This window comes from Pleurodeles waltl, chromosome 2_2 (genome assembly GCF_031143425.1).
Source record: "Pleurodeles waltl isolate 20211129_DDA chromosome 2_2, aPleWal1.hap1.20221129, whole genome shotgun sequence".
Lineage (NCBI taxonomy): Eukaryota > Metazoa > Chordata > Amphibia > Caudata > Salamandridae > Pleurodeles > Pleurodeles waltl.
In genome coordinates this window covers 591,764,256-591,782,335 of record NC_090439.1, presented here as the reverse complement: position 1 = coordinate 591,782,335, position 18,080 = coordinate 591,764,256, and the positions used below count along the sequence as shown (strand labels likewise).

The 18,080-nt window shown below is 45.6% G+C and overlaps 1 protein-coding gene across 2 annotated transcripts in view; it reads left to right on the top strand.

The window, feature by feature from the left end:
• PRKDC (protein kinase, DNA-activated, catalytic subunit) overlaps positions 1-18,080 on the top strand; it is a 2,139,921-nt gene that overhangs the window by 277,405 nt on the left and 1,844,436 nt on the right. For both annotated transcript variants that reach the window (XM_069220133.1, XM_069220131.1), the window contains exons 15-16: positions 7,832-7,957; positions 12,322-12,474. In XM_069220133.1, coding sequence (XP_069076234.1) covers positions 7,832-7,957; positions 12,322-12,474 — 279 coding nt within the window. The remainder of the gene's footprint in view (positions 1-7,831; positions 7,958-12,321; positions 12,475-18,080) is intronic.

Genomic DNA, 18,080 nt, shown 5'->3' with positions numbered 1-18,080 from the left:
TGGGGGTGGGGTCTGGCGGAGGTGTGGTGTTGAAGCTTTCGTGGATGGCGGCGATTTTCTGGTAGAAAAAGGTGGAGAGATCGTTGCAGAGTTTCTGGGATGGTGGGACGTCGTTGACGTTGGTGGTGGGGTTGGACAGCTCTTTCACGATGCAGAAGAGTTCCTTACTTTCGTGTGCGTTGTTGTTTAGGCGCTCTGTGAAGTGGGAGCGTTTGGCGAGTCTGATTAGTTGGTGGTGTTTGCGGTTGGCTTCCTTGTGGTTTGCTAGGCTGTTGGGTGTGCGCTCGAGGATCCATTTTTTCTTGAGTTTCTGGCAATTGCGCTTGGAGGTGATCAGTTCGTCTGTGAACCAGGCTGCTTTTTTCTTTTCTTGGTTGACGGTGGGTCTCTTGAGTGGTGCTAGGATGTTGGCTCAGTTGAGGATCCACTGTTGGAGGTTTAAGGCGGCGGAGTCCGGGTCAGTGGGGACTGTCGGTGGGTTCTTGGCGAGGGTGCTGGTTAGTTGGTCTTCGGTGACTTTTCCCCAGCGGCGGTGAGGCGGTAGAGGGGTGCAGTGGTGTTCGGTGTTTTTCTTGAAAGTGAAATGGACGCAGTGGTGGTCGGTCCAGTGGAGTTCGGAGGTGTGGCTGAATGAGATGTGGTTGCTTGCAGTGAAGAGTGGGTCAAGGGTGTGACCGGCGATGTGGGTGGGCGTGTTGACCAGTTGTCTGAGACCGAGGTTGGAGAGGTTGGTGGTCAGAGATGCAGTGTTGGCGTCGTTGTTGTTCTCCAGGTGGAAGTTGAGGTCTCCCAGGAGGATGTAGTCCGTAGAGGCGAGGGCGTGGGTGCTTGCGAGGTCGGAAATGGTGTCATTGAAGGGGGCTCTTGGTCCTGGAGGTCGGTATATGAGGGTTCCTCTGAGGGTAGTGTTGGGGTCTGTGTGGATCTGGAAGTGGAGGTGTTCGGCTGTTTTGAGGGTGTCATCCGTGTGGGTGTGGATTTTGAGGGTGGATTTGTGGACGATGGCTATTCCTCCACCGATTCCATTGGTGCGATCTCTTCTGGTGATCTTGTAGCCGTCAGGGATGGCGAAGGCGATGTCTGGGGCCGAGGAGTCGTTCCACCAGGTTTCGGTCAGGAAGGCTACGTCTGGGGTGGTGGTGTCGAGCAGGTCCCAGAGCTCGATGGCGTGCTTTCGTGCAGAGCATGTGTTGAGGAGGATGCATTGGAGGTGGTTGGAATTGATTGTAGCAGGCTTCTTTGTTCTGTTGCAGGTGAAGTTCAGAGTTCAAAGTTCAGAGCTGGCCTACCGCTGTTTTCCCAGTAGAGTTTGTTGAGCTCCAGGAAACATCGAGGGTGTAGATGCACAAAACACTATGCTACTCCGAGGCGTTTCTTCTTTCATCAAATATTTTTTGGTAATGTTGCTCTAGGCAAGGGAGCCAGTTGTGTTCAATGTGATCAGGAGAGCCATGGGAGAACTCAAGTGCTCTCTCTGCTGGTATCTTACATTATACTAACGGGAGGGCATACAGGAGCACAGTTCCTCTGTCTGCTCGTGCTGGTACGACTTGGAATGAGAGATCCTGTTAGCAAGGAAACACAGGCAGTGACAACATGTCCAGTCAGTGTCTTTCATTTGTTAAACTTTTTTCTTCATTCAGTGTTGAACGATTCTTATTAACCCTGCAAGTAGAAATGTATTAGTGTTTAAGAATTACACGTTGCTGGAAAGAACCCTTTTTGGCATGGTTAGCCCCCCAGTGGTATCTAATGTAATTTCGACTGTAAGTGTGCTGGGCTTCTGCTAACCAGGTCCCCAGTGCCAGATCTCTTTCACCAAAACTGCACAGTTGTTTCCCCAGCTGACAAAACATTTAGCACCCTCTGTAAATCCCTAGTAAATGGTACCCTGGGTATCTAGGGCCTGGGGTACTAAAAAGGATCCCTACGGGCTGCATCACAAATTGTGCCACCCCCTAAGAACCCTTCACCAAGCACTTGACAGACTGCTGTTGCAGGCTGCGTGTCTTGGTGCAGACAAAAGTGAGAACGCAACAGTCCCCTAACACTGCATGTAATATATGTACTCACCACTCTAGCAGGCATTACAGCCCTAAGGCAGGGTACATTATATTACATGTGAGGGCATATGTGCACATACAGATATGTCCCTGTTATGTCTTTGTTGATTCTCAGACATAGTAAGTGTAAAGAAAATAAGTATGTTTGACCACTGACTTTGTGTTTCACCACTGCACATATTAGTTGTTCAATGTTCACCAGTTGCAGATTACATTTTGTATTCAGTTTAGCTGCCTATTGGCTTTATCGTGGCATTAGACATTGCAGTTGAGACATTGCAGATGAGTTTTGTTTTTCCACATGGTAAACTAAGCCAGCGCTCTCAGAGGACAGAAGAAAAAGCCTGCACTGGACGAGGGTGTCGACACCTCCTACAGAAAGGATGGGCATTCCAGGGTGAGAAGCTTCAAAGGCCTAGCCGCCTTTGTAATGCGACCCAGGTCCCTCAAAAATGGTGGAGATGACCAACTCCCTTGTCCCGACCCCACTTCTTGGCGGCTAGACAGGTGGGAAAATTAGTTTGATTAGGTGTGCCGACTTCATACCAGTCCCACCCCAAGGTGGGCAAGCTGAAATGGACACCACCTTTTAAATTCCTCCACCTTGTTTTGGATGAATTAGACCTCTAGTGGCAATGTTATGCCCACTTCCCCATGGAAGTGGTCATAAAGAGGGTGTGGTCACCCTAAAGGTGGGCAACCCATGGGCTGCCACTTGGCACTACCTGTAATGCCCCTAAATTGAGTATCTAAGTGGCACCCCTGAACCCAGGAGTTCAAATCTCTACTGACCTGAAGAACACTTTAGAGACGCAAAAAGGCAAGAACTGAAGATCAGTGATGGGCTCTGCACCAACCACGCAAGCCTGCCAGTGGACTTAGACAATTGCGAGAATTACACCTTGTCCTCCAGCTGCTGAAACTTCCAGAAGCCCGGGAGGGTTGCCAGCCTTCACCCCAGCACAAGAAACCCCCGTGGAGTAGCGGGGCTGCTCCCCTGCATCCTTGCATGCACCCAAGAACTGCTGACGAGGACTCCGGACCACCAAAACCGCCACTGGGACTGCACCTGAGACTTCCGGCTCGTGTTGAAGTGGGCTAGCGGTGCTAGCTGGGTCCCCAGCCTCTCCAGCAGCAAAGTCCATTGTGACCGTCACACCGAGGCCTGCAGCGTCTTTGTGCAAGCCCCCCCCACAACTGTGACCGTTTCCAGTGACTATAACCCTGATGATCCTCTTCACCTCTGCGTCTGAAAGCCCTAGTCCGATAAGAAGATTATCACTGGTGTCTCCGCATCCCCCAGGCTTGTGAGACTTAAGCCCACTTGTTAGTTCTCCCGGACTGGTCCCGCAGTCCATGCCTACAGACTGTTCTGTGGGACGCCCTCCACTGGTGACGAAAACCTGAAGTCCAAGAACTCTCTGCACCTGTCTCTCTGGACGTAGGAGAGGAGGACCACTTTTGTCCCTACTTCCCCAAGCATTAGCAAGGTGTGAGCCCACTCGGTGGCTCACCCAAACGGGACGCCTCATCCTAGTCTGCAGCTTATTTTCCCAGTGACCGATCTTCATAGGAATGCACTGTGCACCCACCGCTGTTTGGCACCCTGCATCTGGCCACCCCCGTACCACTGAGGGTGTACTGTGGGTGCTGCCTTGTTCTTGCCTACTCGCCTTAAACCCAGGAAATTGGTCCTTTGTCGCTATAGCCTACCTGCTTCCTGACTTTCTTTTCCTCACATAGATTAACATTGAGGAACTCAAAAATTGCACTATGTCTGTTTTTGCAAGTGAAAAGTATTTGCTTAAAAACATGCTTACCTTGTAACTAAGTTATTGGCTTCAAAGTATTTATAAAAAAAAGTGTTACATTTCTAAATTGGTCTCTGATTTATTCTGTGAGTCTCATTTATTGACTGTGTAGGAAAGTACCCTCTTTTCGGCATGTTACCCCCGATTTCTGCCTGATGTCAGGGTGTTTTGATTGTGTCACTGGGATTCTGCTAGTCAGGACCCCAGTGCTTATGGTTTTTGGCCTGCTTGACAATATGTTTCACTGTTTTTGAAAGTATGCTTGACTGCGTCACTGGAGTCCTGCTAACCGGGACCCCAGTGCTTATGCTCTTTGTTTCCAAATTTATCACTACATACTGGTAACTCAGTACTTTACTCCAAATTGGCATACTGGTCCCCCCTTATAAGTCCCTAGTATATGGTACCTAGTTACCCCAGGCATTGGGATTCCAGGGGATCCCTATGGGCTGCAACATTACTTTTGCATGCACCATTTCACAGCCATCTGCACTGCACCAGGTCACTTATAAGTCACCTATATGTCAGGCCTTCCAACCCTGAAGTCTGGGTGCAAAGTACCTGTGTGTGAGGGCTCCCCTGCACAGCAGAGGTACCCCCACTTCGTTCAGGACCTTTTTCCCGGACTTCGTGAGTGCCGGGACGCCATTTTACGCATGCACACGACATAGGTCAATACCTATGTCCAGCTTCACAATGGTAACCCCGAATATAGCCACGTAGGGTGTCTAACAACTGCGAATCGTACCCCAATTCTGATTTGAGTATTGGTTGCACAATCCCATGCACTCTTGGGGCTCCACAGTGGACCCCCAGTACTGCCATACCAGCTTTCTGGGGTTTTCCAGGCAGCCCCAGATGCTCCACCTCACAGACAGGTTTCTGCCCTCCTGTTGCTGGAGCAGCTCAAGCCCATGGAGGCCGAACAAAGGATTTCCTTTAGAGGAGGGGTGTTACACCCTCTCCTGTTGGAAATAGGTGTTACACGCATGGGATGGGTAGCCTCCCAGAGCCTCTGGAAATGCTTTGAAGGGCACATATGGTGCCCTCCTTGCATAATCCAGTCTACACCCATTCAGGGACCCCCAGTCCCTGCTCTGGCACGAAACTGGACAAAGGAAAGGGGAGTGACCACTCCCCTGTCCATCACCACCCCAGGGGTGGTGCTCCGAGCTCCTCCAGAGTGTCCTTCGGGCTTGCCATCTTGGATTCCAAGGTGGTGGGGCACTCGGGGAGCATCAGAGTCGCCAGTGCCAGTAGGTGACGTCAGAGACCTCCCCTGATAGGTGCTTACCTGGTTAGGTGACCCATCCCCCCTTCAGGGATATTTAGGGTCCCTCCTCTGGGTGTTTCTTCAGATTCAGATTGCAAGACTCCAGCAGGAATCCTCTGCATCCTTCACTTCATCTTTTACCGACGGAACCGCAGCTGAACCCTTCAGGAACTCTACAAACTGCAATAAAGAAACAAAGACGATTTCTGCAACATTGTAACTTCAGCTCCTGCCAGCAGCTGCAACAGTTCCCAGGTTGTGCATCCTCCGAGGACTACCTGTCTTCAGTCTGCACCAGAAGAACCAAAGAAATCTCCTGTGGAGTGACGGAGTCACTTCCCTGCTTCAGCAGGCACCTCTCTGCAGCAACGACTGGTGGCGTGGGTTCCTCTCCAGACGACGAGCGTGGATCCAGAAACACGGGTGGTGAGCTGAAGTGAGCCCCAGTCCCAACTTCTAGTTGTCCAACTTTGGTGGAGGTAAGAGCTTGTCTTCCCATGCAAGGCAGTACCCTCGTGGACTGCGTGACTTGCAGTTGCCAAGGCTTATGTATGACCTTCTGAGAAGTTCTTCTTGCACAGCACAACTTATGCCCCCAGCACTCCATCCTGTGATGCACAGCTTCCTAAGTGGTTCTCCGGTGGCGTAGGATCCCTTTGTGTCGTGCTGCGTGGGCCTCTATTTGTACCTTCTTTGCCCCCGTGCTGAGGGACTCCAGTGCGTGCTGCCTGGTCTTCTGAGGGCTCTCCGAGTTGCTGAGAGCCCCCCTCTATCTCTCTTCCTGGTTAGAGGCCACCAAGTTCCTCCTGGTCCCGGGCAGCACTTGTTTGCCACTAACCGCGAGTTTTGCGTGTGCCAAGGCTTGTTGGCGGAATCCAGCGACACAAACCAGACTGCAATCATCTAACCGGTGTGGGACATCTTCTGCACCAACCAGGAACCCGTCTCTGTCTTCTTGGGTGCATAACTGACTTAGGGCCATATGTATGAACACTTTTTCCCATAGACACAGAATGGGTAAAAACCTTTGCTACATCTGGCCCTTAGTCTTCTCACCTGTGGTTCTTCTTTTGCACCTTCATCCAGGTTAGCAAGGTTTCCTGTCCTCCTTGGACTCTTCAGTGCTTCGTGAACGTGGTCCCCTTCTTCCACAGGTCTTCAGGTCCAGGAATCCATTGTTGGTGTCTTGCAGTCTCTTCTGGTTCTTGCATAATCTTCTATCACGACTTCTTGTGTGTTTCAGGAAACTTACTGTGATTTACTCCTATCTTCCTGGGCTCTGGGTGTGGGGTCTGTAATACTCCCAGCTCCCCCCTAAACATTACACTTGCCTACGTGGGAAACTGACTTTCACATTCCACTGTTTTAGTATACGGTTTGTGTTCCCACTAGGACCATTGCAACCTAGTGTGATTTTCACTATTTGCACTGTTTTCTGACGGTGTACTTACCTGATTTTGGATATTATTGTATATATTGTGTATATTACTTACCCCCTAAGGGATTATAGTCTCTAAGGTATTTTTCGCATTTGTGTCACCAAAATAAAGTACCTTTATTTTTGTAACATTGAGTATTTTCTTTGATGTGTGTGAGTACTATGTGACTACAGTAGTATTGCAAGAGCTTTGCAAGTCTCCTAGTTCAGCTTTGGCTGCTCTGCTACAGCTACACCTAGACAGCCTAGTTGCTAGACACTAAGTATATTTCACTAATAAGGGATAACTGGACCTGGTATAAGGTGTAAGTACCTTTGGTACTCACTGCAAACCAGACCAGCCTCCTACACTTTGAGTACAACTGATGCTTAGCACTACTCTCTTAAAAGCCTACCTACCACAAAATAGAGCGTTAGTCCTATCTACTTTTGCCACTGCAATACCCATTGAGGATTCACTGGACTCTGCACAGTGTGCTTTTTTTAGTGCACCATATAGAGAGCCAGCTTCCTATATACACCTCTTATTTCAGGAAGAATCTGCAGTGCAATGTACTAATTTCTATGTTTTATTATTATTAGAAATTCTAGCATGCTTCTACTTGGCTTCTTAAATAATCCGTTTGGCCTGTTTGCTAGTATCAAATCTATTCACCCTTGGAAAGCTCCCCTTTTTGCCCTTCAGGCCACTCCCTCGTCACTGTAGGCTCCTAACCCTCCTAAACATCACTGACATACTGTTTTCACATCTGCATGCCAAAATCGGTCTACACGCTACCTCCGATTTAAGACTTCTTTGCTTATTCCTGCAATTCCTGGTATCCATCTTCACTCTTCCCACCTCTCTCCCCCTCCTTCTTACAACTCCTGCTCGTGCATCACTGTATGCATCCTCCCTAGTTCCTGTCTCTCAACAAGTAGGCGGCAGAGAGGTTCATCAGATCATCTGCATTACATTAGCTGAGTACTATGTCAACTCCTCAAAACTATATAGTATGTACCATTCCTCTAATGATTTTAGTTTCTTATATTTTAATAACAGTATACACACTTTCATTTGTCATAACTTAAATGCTGTAGCAAGCACACGGCCTTTTTAGCAAATTGACATTTTAGATGTTTTTACCTGTTCATGTTTTTGTTAGTGCCTTTATTGATGTAAACTGTATAACATATGCACCAAGCTCTGGCTAATTTTCTAAAGTTTGCAACATCCATAGTCTGTTTAATTTTCCTTTTTTTATAGGAAGTCTCTGGTAAATCGGCAGAACCTCCTGCAGTTGGGGAGGTCAGAACTGGAAAGTGGAAAGTTCCCACTTACAAGGACTATGTTGATCTTTTTCGGAATCTACTGAATTGTGACAAAATGAAGGTGACACCAGATGCCAGCAGTTATTGCCGGTTTTATATATCCTTGAAAAAACAAAGCATTCTTAACTGATTCCATTTTCAAATTATGTTTATATTGTCTTCGCCACTGTTTGCTTGCTTGTTGTAATACAGTAATAACGACATTCGCTTAAGGATGTCTCTATTTTCTTGCCTTTTCTTCTGCGACTCCAGTTGAGAACCTCCAAAGGCAAAGCACTGTGAGAACTGAGGAAGAAAGAGTTGTGTGCACTTGTCTGTTGCTTTGAGTTGTTCAGTCCATCAAAAGTAAAAAGACGGTTATCTGGAACAAACTGTGCCTGTGGTTAGTTTTACAGATGTCACTAAAGTGCCTGAAAGCATGAATGGTTTCAGACCCTGCCATATGTAAGATTAGTTGAGGTCTCTGCAGAGAGAGTTCAAAATCGGGGGAAATCTATATGGTCTTGTTTTTTTCACTTTTGACTAAAGTACAGCCAAGAAAAAGAAATGTAGCAGTATGATTTGTCTGCCTTTTTTGGGATCAAAAGAAGCCTTTTCGACAATGCAAGTTGAACACGATCACATTACCACCACATCTACTGAATCCAAGCAGTCACATTTCCAAGTATGTTAAAAATCCAGTACAAATAAAATAAACTTGTAAGCAAACCCACTTCTGGTGGATACACTTTCCGGCATATTCCTCACCTCATGACTATCCTTCTGGAAGTCAGGCTGGTCCTGAAAATGTTTTATCAGAAATAGCTCTCCTGTGCTAGTAGGTAGCACCATATGGCTTCTCCATTGGACATTATGATATAGGACTATAAGATACACAAAGCATCACAGTGGTTCCTGTACGGTCAATGGGGAGAGGAGATATATATATATATATATATATATATATATATATATATATATATATATATATATATATTGTATCTACCTTGAATCAATTAAGTGCAACGTTGAGTTCAGTGAGTCAGAACAGAATACGACAGGCTGTACATTAAAAAAAAAAAAAATAAGTAAAGGGAAGTTGACATAATTTAAAAGAGAAAATATAATAAGCAGTGCAATAATGTGTCGAAAAATTTGCTTGGTGCCCACACTTGGTGAAAATGTAAGTGTGCAAAACAAAGCTCCAGTAACGAGGCATCCTGAATTGTGGTACGGGTTTGACAGTCACTGTGTTCTGGTTTATGAGCACTTCCATTATGCTATATTGTCACATTGGATAGATTCAACTCCTATCTGAGGAGATGTCCTGGCAATCCTTATGGCATACTCTTCGATGGCGATTCAGAGGGAATGGGATTCCTCCCTGGAATGCTTAATTACTAACCAAGTTACGCCTCTCTCTCTGGACTTAGCCTATCCAGTGATGCAGTTCCATCGGTGATACTGAATATTTCAAGACTGTTCTAGGGCACAACAGTGTTGACAGAGACTAACTTTAGCCAGGACATCCCAAAATTGTGATGCTGCTTTCGTGGATTGGATAGATCTAAGGGATGTCGGCCACAACTGATACAATCTTTGCCACTTCTACTGGCTCTGATGTCTCACAACATGTATGGCCGTACTCTTCCCCCATTACACCACCATAATATGGTCAAGTGGAAAGGGTCCTGGAGCTCTGCTTGCTGAAATTGTTTTTGGCATAACAAGTTCAGGATGCTGGACCTGAATGTAGAGGAATGATTGTCATCCCTGGATTACCAGGACTCCTCCTTCCATTATCCAGTTCTTCCCATTCACAGGCATTAACTGTGGATCGCATGGGGATGCCAGTACAATCTGTTTGGTCTGATGACCTCACCTCATATTTTCACAAAAGTGCTGCCATTGTGGCGGCTTCAATGTGACAGTTTGGAGCCCATGTGTTTCATTACATGGATGACCAGCTACCAGGAGTGGAGCTTGATGATTCAGGCTTTACCATCTAACCCCCAAACATCCCACTGCACTCCAACACAGAGATTGACAATACATACCAGCAGTGCTGTCCAAAACCCACCCGAAGACTTTTTCCTCCTCAGCGGACTAGCGTTTTTCAGCAATTTTCTACATGTCATTTACTTGGCCTCGTGCATCCTGTTGGTTCAGCACTCCAGATGGTAAGGCCCGTCCAGCAGTACCTGTGATGGCAGTGTCCCAAGCTCCAATGGATCCTTTCTGCACATGAGCAACTCATGCCTCAGTTCACCTGGATCTGATCTGGTTTATAAACCCCACCTATCTCAATGTGGCATTCTTTAAGTCCTGCTTAATGTGTGGAAAGTTATGTCCATCAGAAGCAAATCATCTTCAGTAATGATGTTTCTGTGGCTACATAATCTTACTGCTTCCTCACAGCCCTCCTTACTCCATGAGGCGCTATTGCCTAGTTAAGTATGATTTCAAGGTCCTATTGTGTGCTGTATTTGTCACTGTACTTGCATATTTGGAGGGAATAAATCACATCCAAGTACATCTATTTATTCAGTTGCATAGTGATGGGAATCCCGAATAATAATGCCACAGAAGTTGGGATGGTGGGAGGCATCCCATTATATGGATTTTCATATTCTACAAGTGCAGACTGCAGTTCTTTTATCTGAATTGGTCTCAGCTTACAGGGATGAACTTCAGTTCAGTTCAGGGATTTTGTATAGTGCATAGCTACCTGGAGGCTTTCCAGAGCAAGAACAGTTAAGGAAGTCAACACTAGTAAGAGCTAACCTGAATAGAACCAGGTTTTCAAGGACTTGCGAAAGGGAATTTCAGAGGGTACAAGGCATAGTTCGAGAGGGAGAGTGTTTGATAGTTTAGGGAGTAGATGACAAAAAGATCCTCCCCCAACAACCCCCCCCCCAACCCCACTGTATCTTTTTACTTTTGAAACGTGCAACAGGTGGAAAGAGGAGGATTTAAGAAGGCTTCCAGGAATGTAAGGAGTGGTCAGTGATCTTAATATAATGAGGCCTCTATTCTGGCGTGAATCATGGAAAAGTCAGAAGACCTTGAATTGAATTACTGGCTTCACAGGAAGCCAGTGAAGGGCATGCAGTGCCTTTCCTGCAGATTGATGCTTTGGAAGGTTCATCAGTAGCCGGGTGGCAGCATTCTGTATAATCTGAAGCCTATTAGTCACATATTGAGTAGAGCAAAAATAAAGAACATTTCCATATTCAAGGCTGGATAGGATGAGGGCCTGGACAGTTGGTCTTCTTGCTGGACGGGGAGAATATTTAGGACCTTTCTTAGAAGTCTGAGGATGCCAAAACAGGTGGCTAAATGTTTTTTTTGCTTAGTACTCCATAGTAAGATTGGAGTCTAGCCAGTCTGAGCAGAAAACTTTTCTGATGTGTGAGCAGGGGGCTAAAGCTTTGGCCTTCATTTGCAAAGTATGCTTATTTTAAGCTGTCCTGCTAGAATGTGGTTATGTCAGCTTAGTTAAACTCAATGTTTTGTTCTCTGATTATCTGAAGCTTGTGTGCGTCCCATCCAGACCCTCGTAAAACTAAGCTGAATTGGTCTTCGGAGGACGCATGGGCAGTATCTGCAAGGGGAAAGGGAGGGAATCTAGTACCTACAAGGTAATGTTGTCAGTGAGTATTCAGATTGTGGGGCTTTAAGCATGGTATTCCAGGCAGGGATATTCCATTCCATCATCTGTGCAGTAAACAACATATATTCACAATACACTTTGGAGGAGGTTGGTCAAGGGGTCCAAGCTATAATGTGTGCACATTTTAAACACGGAGGTCCAGTAAGCAGCCTCCATCGGAAGTACTGGTGAAAAGGTCCTTACCGCGATGTGCTTCTACCGACTGCATGTTACATAGAAGCCTAGTTTGAGTGACATTTGTTTCCCCTATCAATGGCAGTGATGCACCTGCTTTTTACGCCATCAGGATCTAGCCATCTCCTGCAGTGAAATATCCCGAAAACATCTCAGCAACAGAACGATCCGTGAGCAGAAAGCCATAGAGTTAGAAAGATGAAATGTTTTGCGGGGGCACTAGGGCGCTGAGCCAGGTATTCCGAACCTACCAGGGACTCCTTCGAAAATGCACTGACGCCGAGTTCTCAGTACATCTTTTCAACCAGTTTTTATTTTGACACAGTCAGATCCAGTACTAAACTAGCAGCCTAGTGGTTCTGCTCATTCGCAGAACTCTAGCTTGGGTGCGCGCGCATCTCACGTTACACGTCTTTGCGAAGTTTACGTTTGTAGCCAAGGTAGTGGGATGGGGACTCCTGGTTTATCTCTGATCTGCACTGGCTGCCTTGCCAATTGACTGCATTCGGGATCACGATTGAATAACGATAGCGGGAATTGAATGACAGCAGAGTATTTAATTATGTATCAAAACTATTTTTATTTTGTTCATACCATAGGAGTCTGTTCTGGCTGAGGAAATGTTTACATTGGTAAACTCACCACTGCAGTCTTTGAACCGTTTGCTTTATGACGAGCTTATAAAATCTGTACTGAAAATTATTGAGAAGTTGGACCTCTCTCTCGAAAAACAGGATCTTGGTCGGCAAGACGTAAGTTATTTGTTGTTACAATAAATGTTGGTTTTGTGTAAATTGCGGCGTTCTGCTCTTGCATGTTGATTAAGAGGCTGGAAATGTGTAGATACCAGCATGTTTGTCAATATTTCTTAAAAGGCATTCTCAGCGAGGACCTGTGACATTCTTTCACTGTTTAGCATCAGCTGAACTTTAGGCTAATAACTCTATTAAATAAGGTGTAAAGGCTGTTCATCAGCCCCTAGTCATAGATATGTCCTTTTATGAGAAATGTTCATTAGTTTTTAATTTTAAATAGCATATTGATTTAATCCCTCCGGTTGTTGCATATCTCCCTCTTGGTGGGATGCCACTCTGGGCTCTTCCCAGCCGCACACTACGTTCTTCATTCCGGCTCTAGAAGGGCTTTGGGGCACCTTGAGAAAGGTGGACTTTAAAGACACTTCAGTGGCCCACACACACGTAGGGCTCCTCCGTCGGCAGTTGATGCACTGTGATTCGATGCCGCACTGTTTTATCGTCCTGCCAGCATGCCACCCAGTGAGAGGCTTCGGAATATGTCGGCCCTTTAGTTCAGTCTCCCGTTTCGGCCCAGGTTTGGCATTGGATTCCTCCTCTTCCTGGCTGCCGTAGAGCGCTGCATTAGGTCACGCAGTAGCAGTGCTTAATTTGTGCTTGTTGTTTCCGGTGCGCAGCACCGGCGCTTATTTTTGAGGGCCGGTGATTAGTCTTATTCCTCAGGCATTTGCAGCGAGCAAAAGACACGTTTGGGATAGACGGAGGAAGAGAAAATCGAAAAAGCGTCACAATGAGAGAAAGCCTGAAGTGTGAGCTGAAGGGGCAGGGAGTTGTTTTAAATGGATTAAAGAGGCCCGAGATGGCTTCAGGATTAAGCTGTCTCAGTATTCCGTGTTCGCGCATTTCATTGCAGCAGCCGCGTGTTTAAGAGAAGGGTTTTGAGCACCGGCACCTTTTTATTCACAAATTAAGCACTGCGCTGTGGATACCGGAGTCTTCGGTGTATTTCCTCAGGCACGTTAATCCTTCGACGCCTGTGGCCGGTAAAATCTGGGAACGATGTATACTTTTAAACAGCTTATATAATTGCTGTAAAGATGCTAATGGAGTACGCTTTTATGTAGCTGCAGATCTGAATCCTCATTTGTGTGAACTTGTGAGAACCTCCTATCACCGTGCATTGAGAGCCACTACGGAGCCGCGAACTACAGAATTCCAGAGCCTTGACTTCTCTTTTTCAAGTGCTTAATTAACCAAACAAAAAAGGTGCGAGGGCCCTGTCGAGGATGCCAGTGCAGCCTACACCTCAAATGGCCCATGCCGGCGCTGCCAGTGACCGTACCAACACAACTAACCCCCATACTCCAAGTGTGCCATTTCAGATTTTTAATATACATTAAAGATGACATACCTGCCGCTCAATCTATTCATATAGCATTGGGTGGCATGTATAGTCATTTTAATGTATTACCGTTGTTGTGGTCATCACAAAATTAGGTAAACAACGCCACCATGTGGCAGGCTGTTATACGTATGGTGTTGACAAAGTTCCTGTGCCCAGCACCAGCTCGAGTTAAGCACTGCCTTTCCCCCCATCCCACTCCGAATGTCAGACAGTGCAGTGTGCACCTTGCCTTCAAACATGTTAGTGGGAGGGAGCTATGGTACTTTGGTCTTCGGATTCGGTCAGCGTCCTGACGCTAAGGATTCCTGACATTCTCCGAGAGGATATCGAAACTGTTGCATGAAGGTTCAGTTCGAACTATGCCGTGGTTTTCTTATTAACTGCAATAGTCTCCTATTAAGAGGTCTGGAAAAATCATCTTGTAAACGAGGTTGCATGAGGCAGAAAAGTGATTGTTCAATTCACCTTGTAGCAAGAATCTGTTCTGCAAATTTACCTTAGGTTGACGATGAAGGCACGAATCAGCACTCGTGTGACAGTCATTCTCAGAGAGTATATAAATGGTATTGTTGCTACTGATAACCATAGAGAGCTTGACAGCCACTTGATTTGTTTTTATTAAGTTTCAGATCAGCTTCCTACAAAATGTTTCTGTAAAAACGTGCTTGACTTTGCTAGTGTGGTAGTTGATCTTCTTTTTTAATAGGTAAAATAATAATCTCTGTGGGATTTTCCTGCCTAGAGTCTATGAAGGCAAATCAGAAGCATGGCCCCAAAGCGCCAGGATACTTTTTCCATCTGCGTGGGATTACATCACCAGTGTTCTTTTCAGATCTTTCGCTAACAGTGAAGTCCCTTCATACATTTGTTACTATCTGAGCAGAACCAGGTTAATCCGCAAATTGACTTCAGAATCTGGAAATCACTGGAGTAACAAAAGGCCCCCGCAGCTCCCGGCTGCAGGGGGCCCAGAACTCCGTGGGGCCCCCTTAGCATAGTACTTGGCATGAGTGCGTCCAGAAGCCTCCCCCCCCCCCCCCCCCCCCATGTTGTTTGCTGGGGGCCCCCTCCTGTTCAGTTACGCCACTGCTGGGAATATCTAAGTAGGACTTTTCCAATGTATAAACTTTCCCTGTATTTTGTCGTACGTATTATAGAACAAGATTTGTAATGAAACCTACATACCATTTCGCTAGAGGAAAGGCAGCACCTGTACTGCTATGTACCGGAGTTTTTGAATTGTTTATTTACAGAGTGGGCGTGTGACAGCCGCCAAACGCTTTAATCAAATATTACTGCTTGGATGTGTCTTGCTGAATCTGCTTCGGTAGGTGTTCCTCGCTGCAGCCGTTCGGCGTGATATACGCTGTTCCCCACTCCAGTTCAGAGGCATGGAAGTTCATGAAACACAGTGTAAAAGAAAAACGTATCTGTACGTTAAGCCTGCAAGTTTTGGTATATTTTATTGAGTCACTGAAAAACCCTCCCTCCTCGTCATTGAGAGAAAAATGACCAAAGGCATTAAGCGTTTCAGCCTTTTTGGTAGTTGTAGGAAGCTTGCTCTGTATATACTATCTCAAAAGGAGAGTGTGTGCACAGAGTCCAAGGGTTCCCCAAGAGGCTTCACAGAGGCAATAATAGATAATACAAATGCTCTATTTTGTGGTAGTGTGGTCGAGCATTTAGGCTTATCAGAGGGTAGTGGTAAGCATTTGTTGTACACACATAGGCAATAAATGAGAACACACACTCAGTGACTTAAATCCAGGCCAATAGGTTTTTATACAGAAAAATATTCTTTTCTTAATTTATTTTAGAACCACAAGATTCAAATAGCAGGTAAGTACATTAAATGTAAGGTACGTTGCATAGGTATAGGTAGAACGTTGAATCAAAACAGTAATGTGCACAGTTGGGCATAAAATGGCAATAAGCTATTTAAAAGTGGACACTGACAAATTCAACAGTTCCTGGGGGAGGTAAGTACAGTTTAGTTTTTGAGGTAAGTAAAGCACTTACACAGTCAGTCTCCGGGGCATAGACAGCCCACCATTGGGGGTTCAAGGCAACCCCAAACACTCAGCAACACAGGACCGGTCAGGTGCAGAGGTCATAGAGGTGCCCAAATAACATAGGCACCTATGGAGTCTAGGGATGCTCCGGTTCCAGTTTGCTAGGAGGTAAGTACCTGCGTCCTTGGGAAGCAGACCAGGGGGTTTTGTAGAGCAGTGTTTTTCAACCTTTTTTGGGCAAAGGCACACTTGTTTCATGAAAAAAATCACGAGGCACACCATCATTAGAAAATGTAAAAAAATTTAAGTCTGTGCCTATATTTACTATATATAAAGTAATTCTCTTGAATAGGAATCAAATAAACACAAATAAAGTATTTTATAATTACTTTATTATGAAATAGTAAGTAAACAGAAATATGAAAAATTATAAAATACTTTATTCAGTGCGCAACCTGGGCCTGTTTGGCTGAACACAAAGCTGATATTCTGGCTGGAATCGAAGAAAGACACACACGTAGCTCTTCGTCAACAGCTCTCAGTCTCTCTCTCTATTTAGTTTTTATAGCAATCATGCTTGAAAAGCTCATCTTACACAGATATGCAGTTGAAAATGGGAGCAATGTCAAAATAGCTTTGTTTGCCAGAAGGGGGAACTCCTTGGAGGTATCGAACCAAAAACTGTCCAAAGGTAGATCAGCAAATCTTAGCTTGAAACCACGATTTTGTCTCAGTTCAGTTAGTTCCTCATGCTCCTGTAAAGTCATGTCCTTTCCACCAACTGATGCTGAGCTATAAGGGTCCCTAACCCAGTCAAGGCATTCAGTGGAGACTGAAGAGAAATAAAATGACAACTTCTCCTCAAGAGTTTTTTTAAATGTTTAACTATTATCTCACACAGTGCAGCAGTGTGAACACCTTGCCATTGCTTGGTGAGTGTGAACATTTCAAGATTGCCACTTTCCACGTGTTGATGCCAGAGTTGCACCTTTGAACGGAATCCATTTATTTTATCTGTACTTGTAAGCAGGTTTTCATTTCGGCCTTGCATTCGTGTGTTCAGTTCATTCAGATGATGAAATATATCTGCCAGGTATGCCAGCCTTGCACACCACTCATCACTTGCAAGCAGCTTTCCTCCCGCAGCTCATACACACGAACCAAGACCTTGCCACGCGACAACCACCGGACCTCTGTATGAAACAGCAAGGTTTTATGCTTCGCTCCCATCTCCTCACACAAAGCTGCAAATATGCGAGTTTTCACGGGTCGTGACTTTACAAAGTTTACCATGCGCACAACGTCATCCAACACATGAACTAGGTCTGCTGGTAAAGTCTTGGCTACGAGGGCCTCACGGTGTAAAAAACAATGCGTAACAATAACATCTGGATTTCTTTCCTTCACTCTGCTTACAAAGCCTTTGGTGCGCCCGACCATGGCTGCAGCTCCATCGGTGCAGACACTTGTGCAGTTTTCCCACTTAAGTCCTCCTTGTTCAAGGTATTCTGATGTGACCCGAAAAACTTCTTCTCCTGTTGTTTTTTCTGGCAATGCCTTGCAAAAAAAGAAGTTTTCTCTAATTGCATCACCATCAACAAAACGCACATTGGCCAGGAGTTGAGCATGTCCACTGATATCAGTAGACTCGTCAAGTTGCAATGCAAATTTCTCACTGATACGGATCTTTTCCAAAACCACACTTTCGATGTCTGCAGACATGTCATTAATACGTCTGGAAATTGTGTTGTCTGAGAGAGGGACTTTGGCTTTTTCCTTAGCTGCTTCAGGTCCGAGCATCTCCTCTACAATAGCTTTGCAGGCGGGAAGTATTAATGTCTCTGCCACAGTGTGCAACTTTTTTGACTTGGCTATAAGTTCAGCAACTTGATAGCTAGCTTTAAGAGCTCTTTCATTTACCTTTGTGGTTTTTCTCATGAAAGTTGCCTCTTTCTCCGTGTTTTCACGCAGGCGAACAAAATAGTCTGCATTCTTGTTTTGAAGCGAAGGGTGTTTCGTTTGGAGATGGCGTTTAAGTTTGCTTGGGACCATAGCACTGTTAGCTAGCTTTTCACCACACACCACGCACAGTGGAGTTGGTTTGTTTGCATCTCCGGTGAAAGTAAATCCAAATGAAATATAGCTTTCGCTATATTGCCTTGTGCCAGAGAATTTGCTTGAGCTAA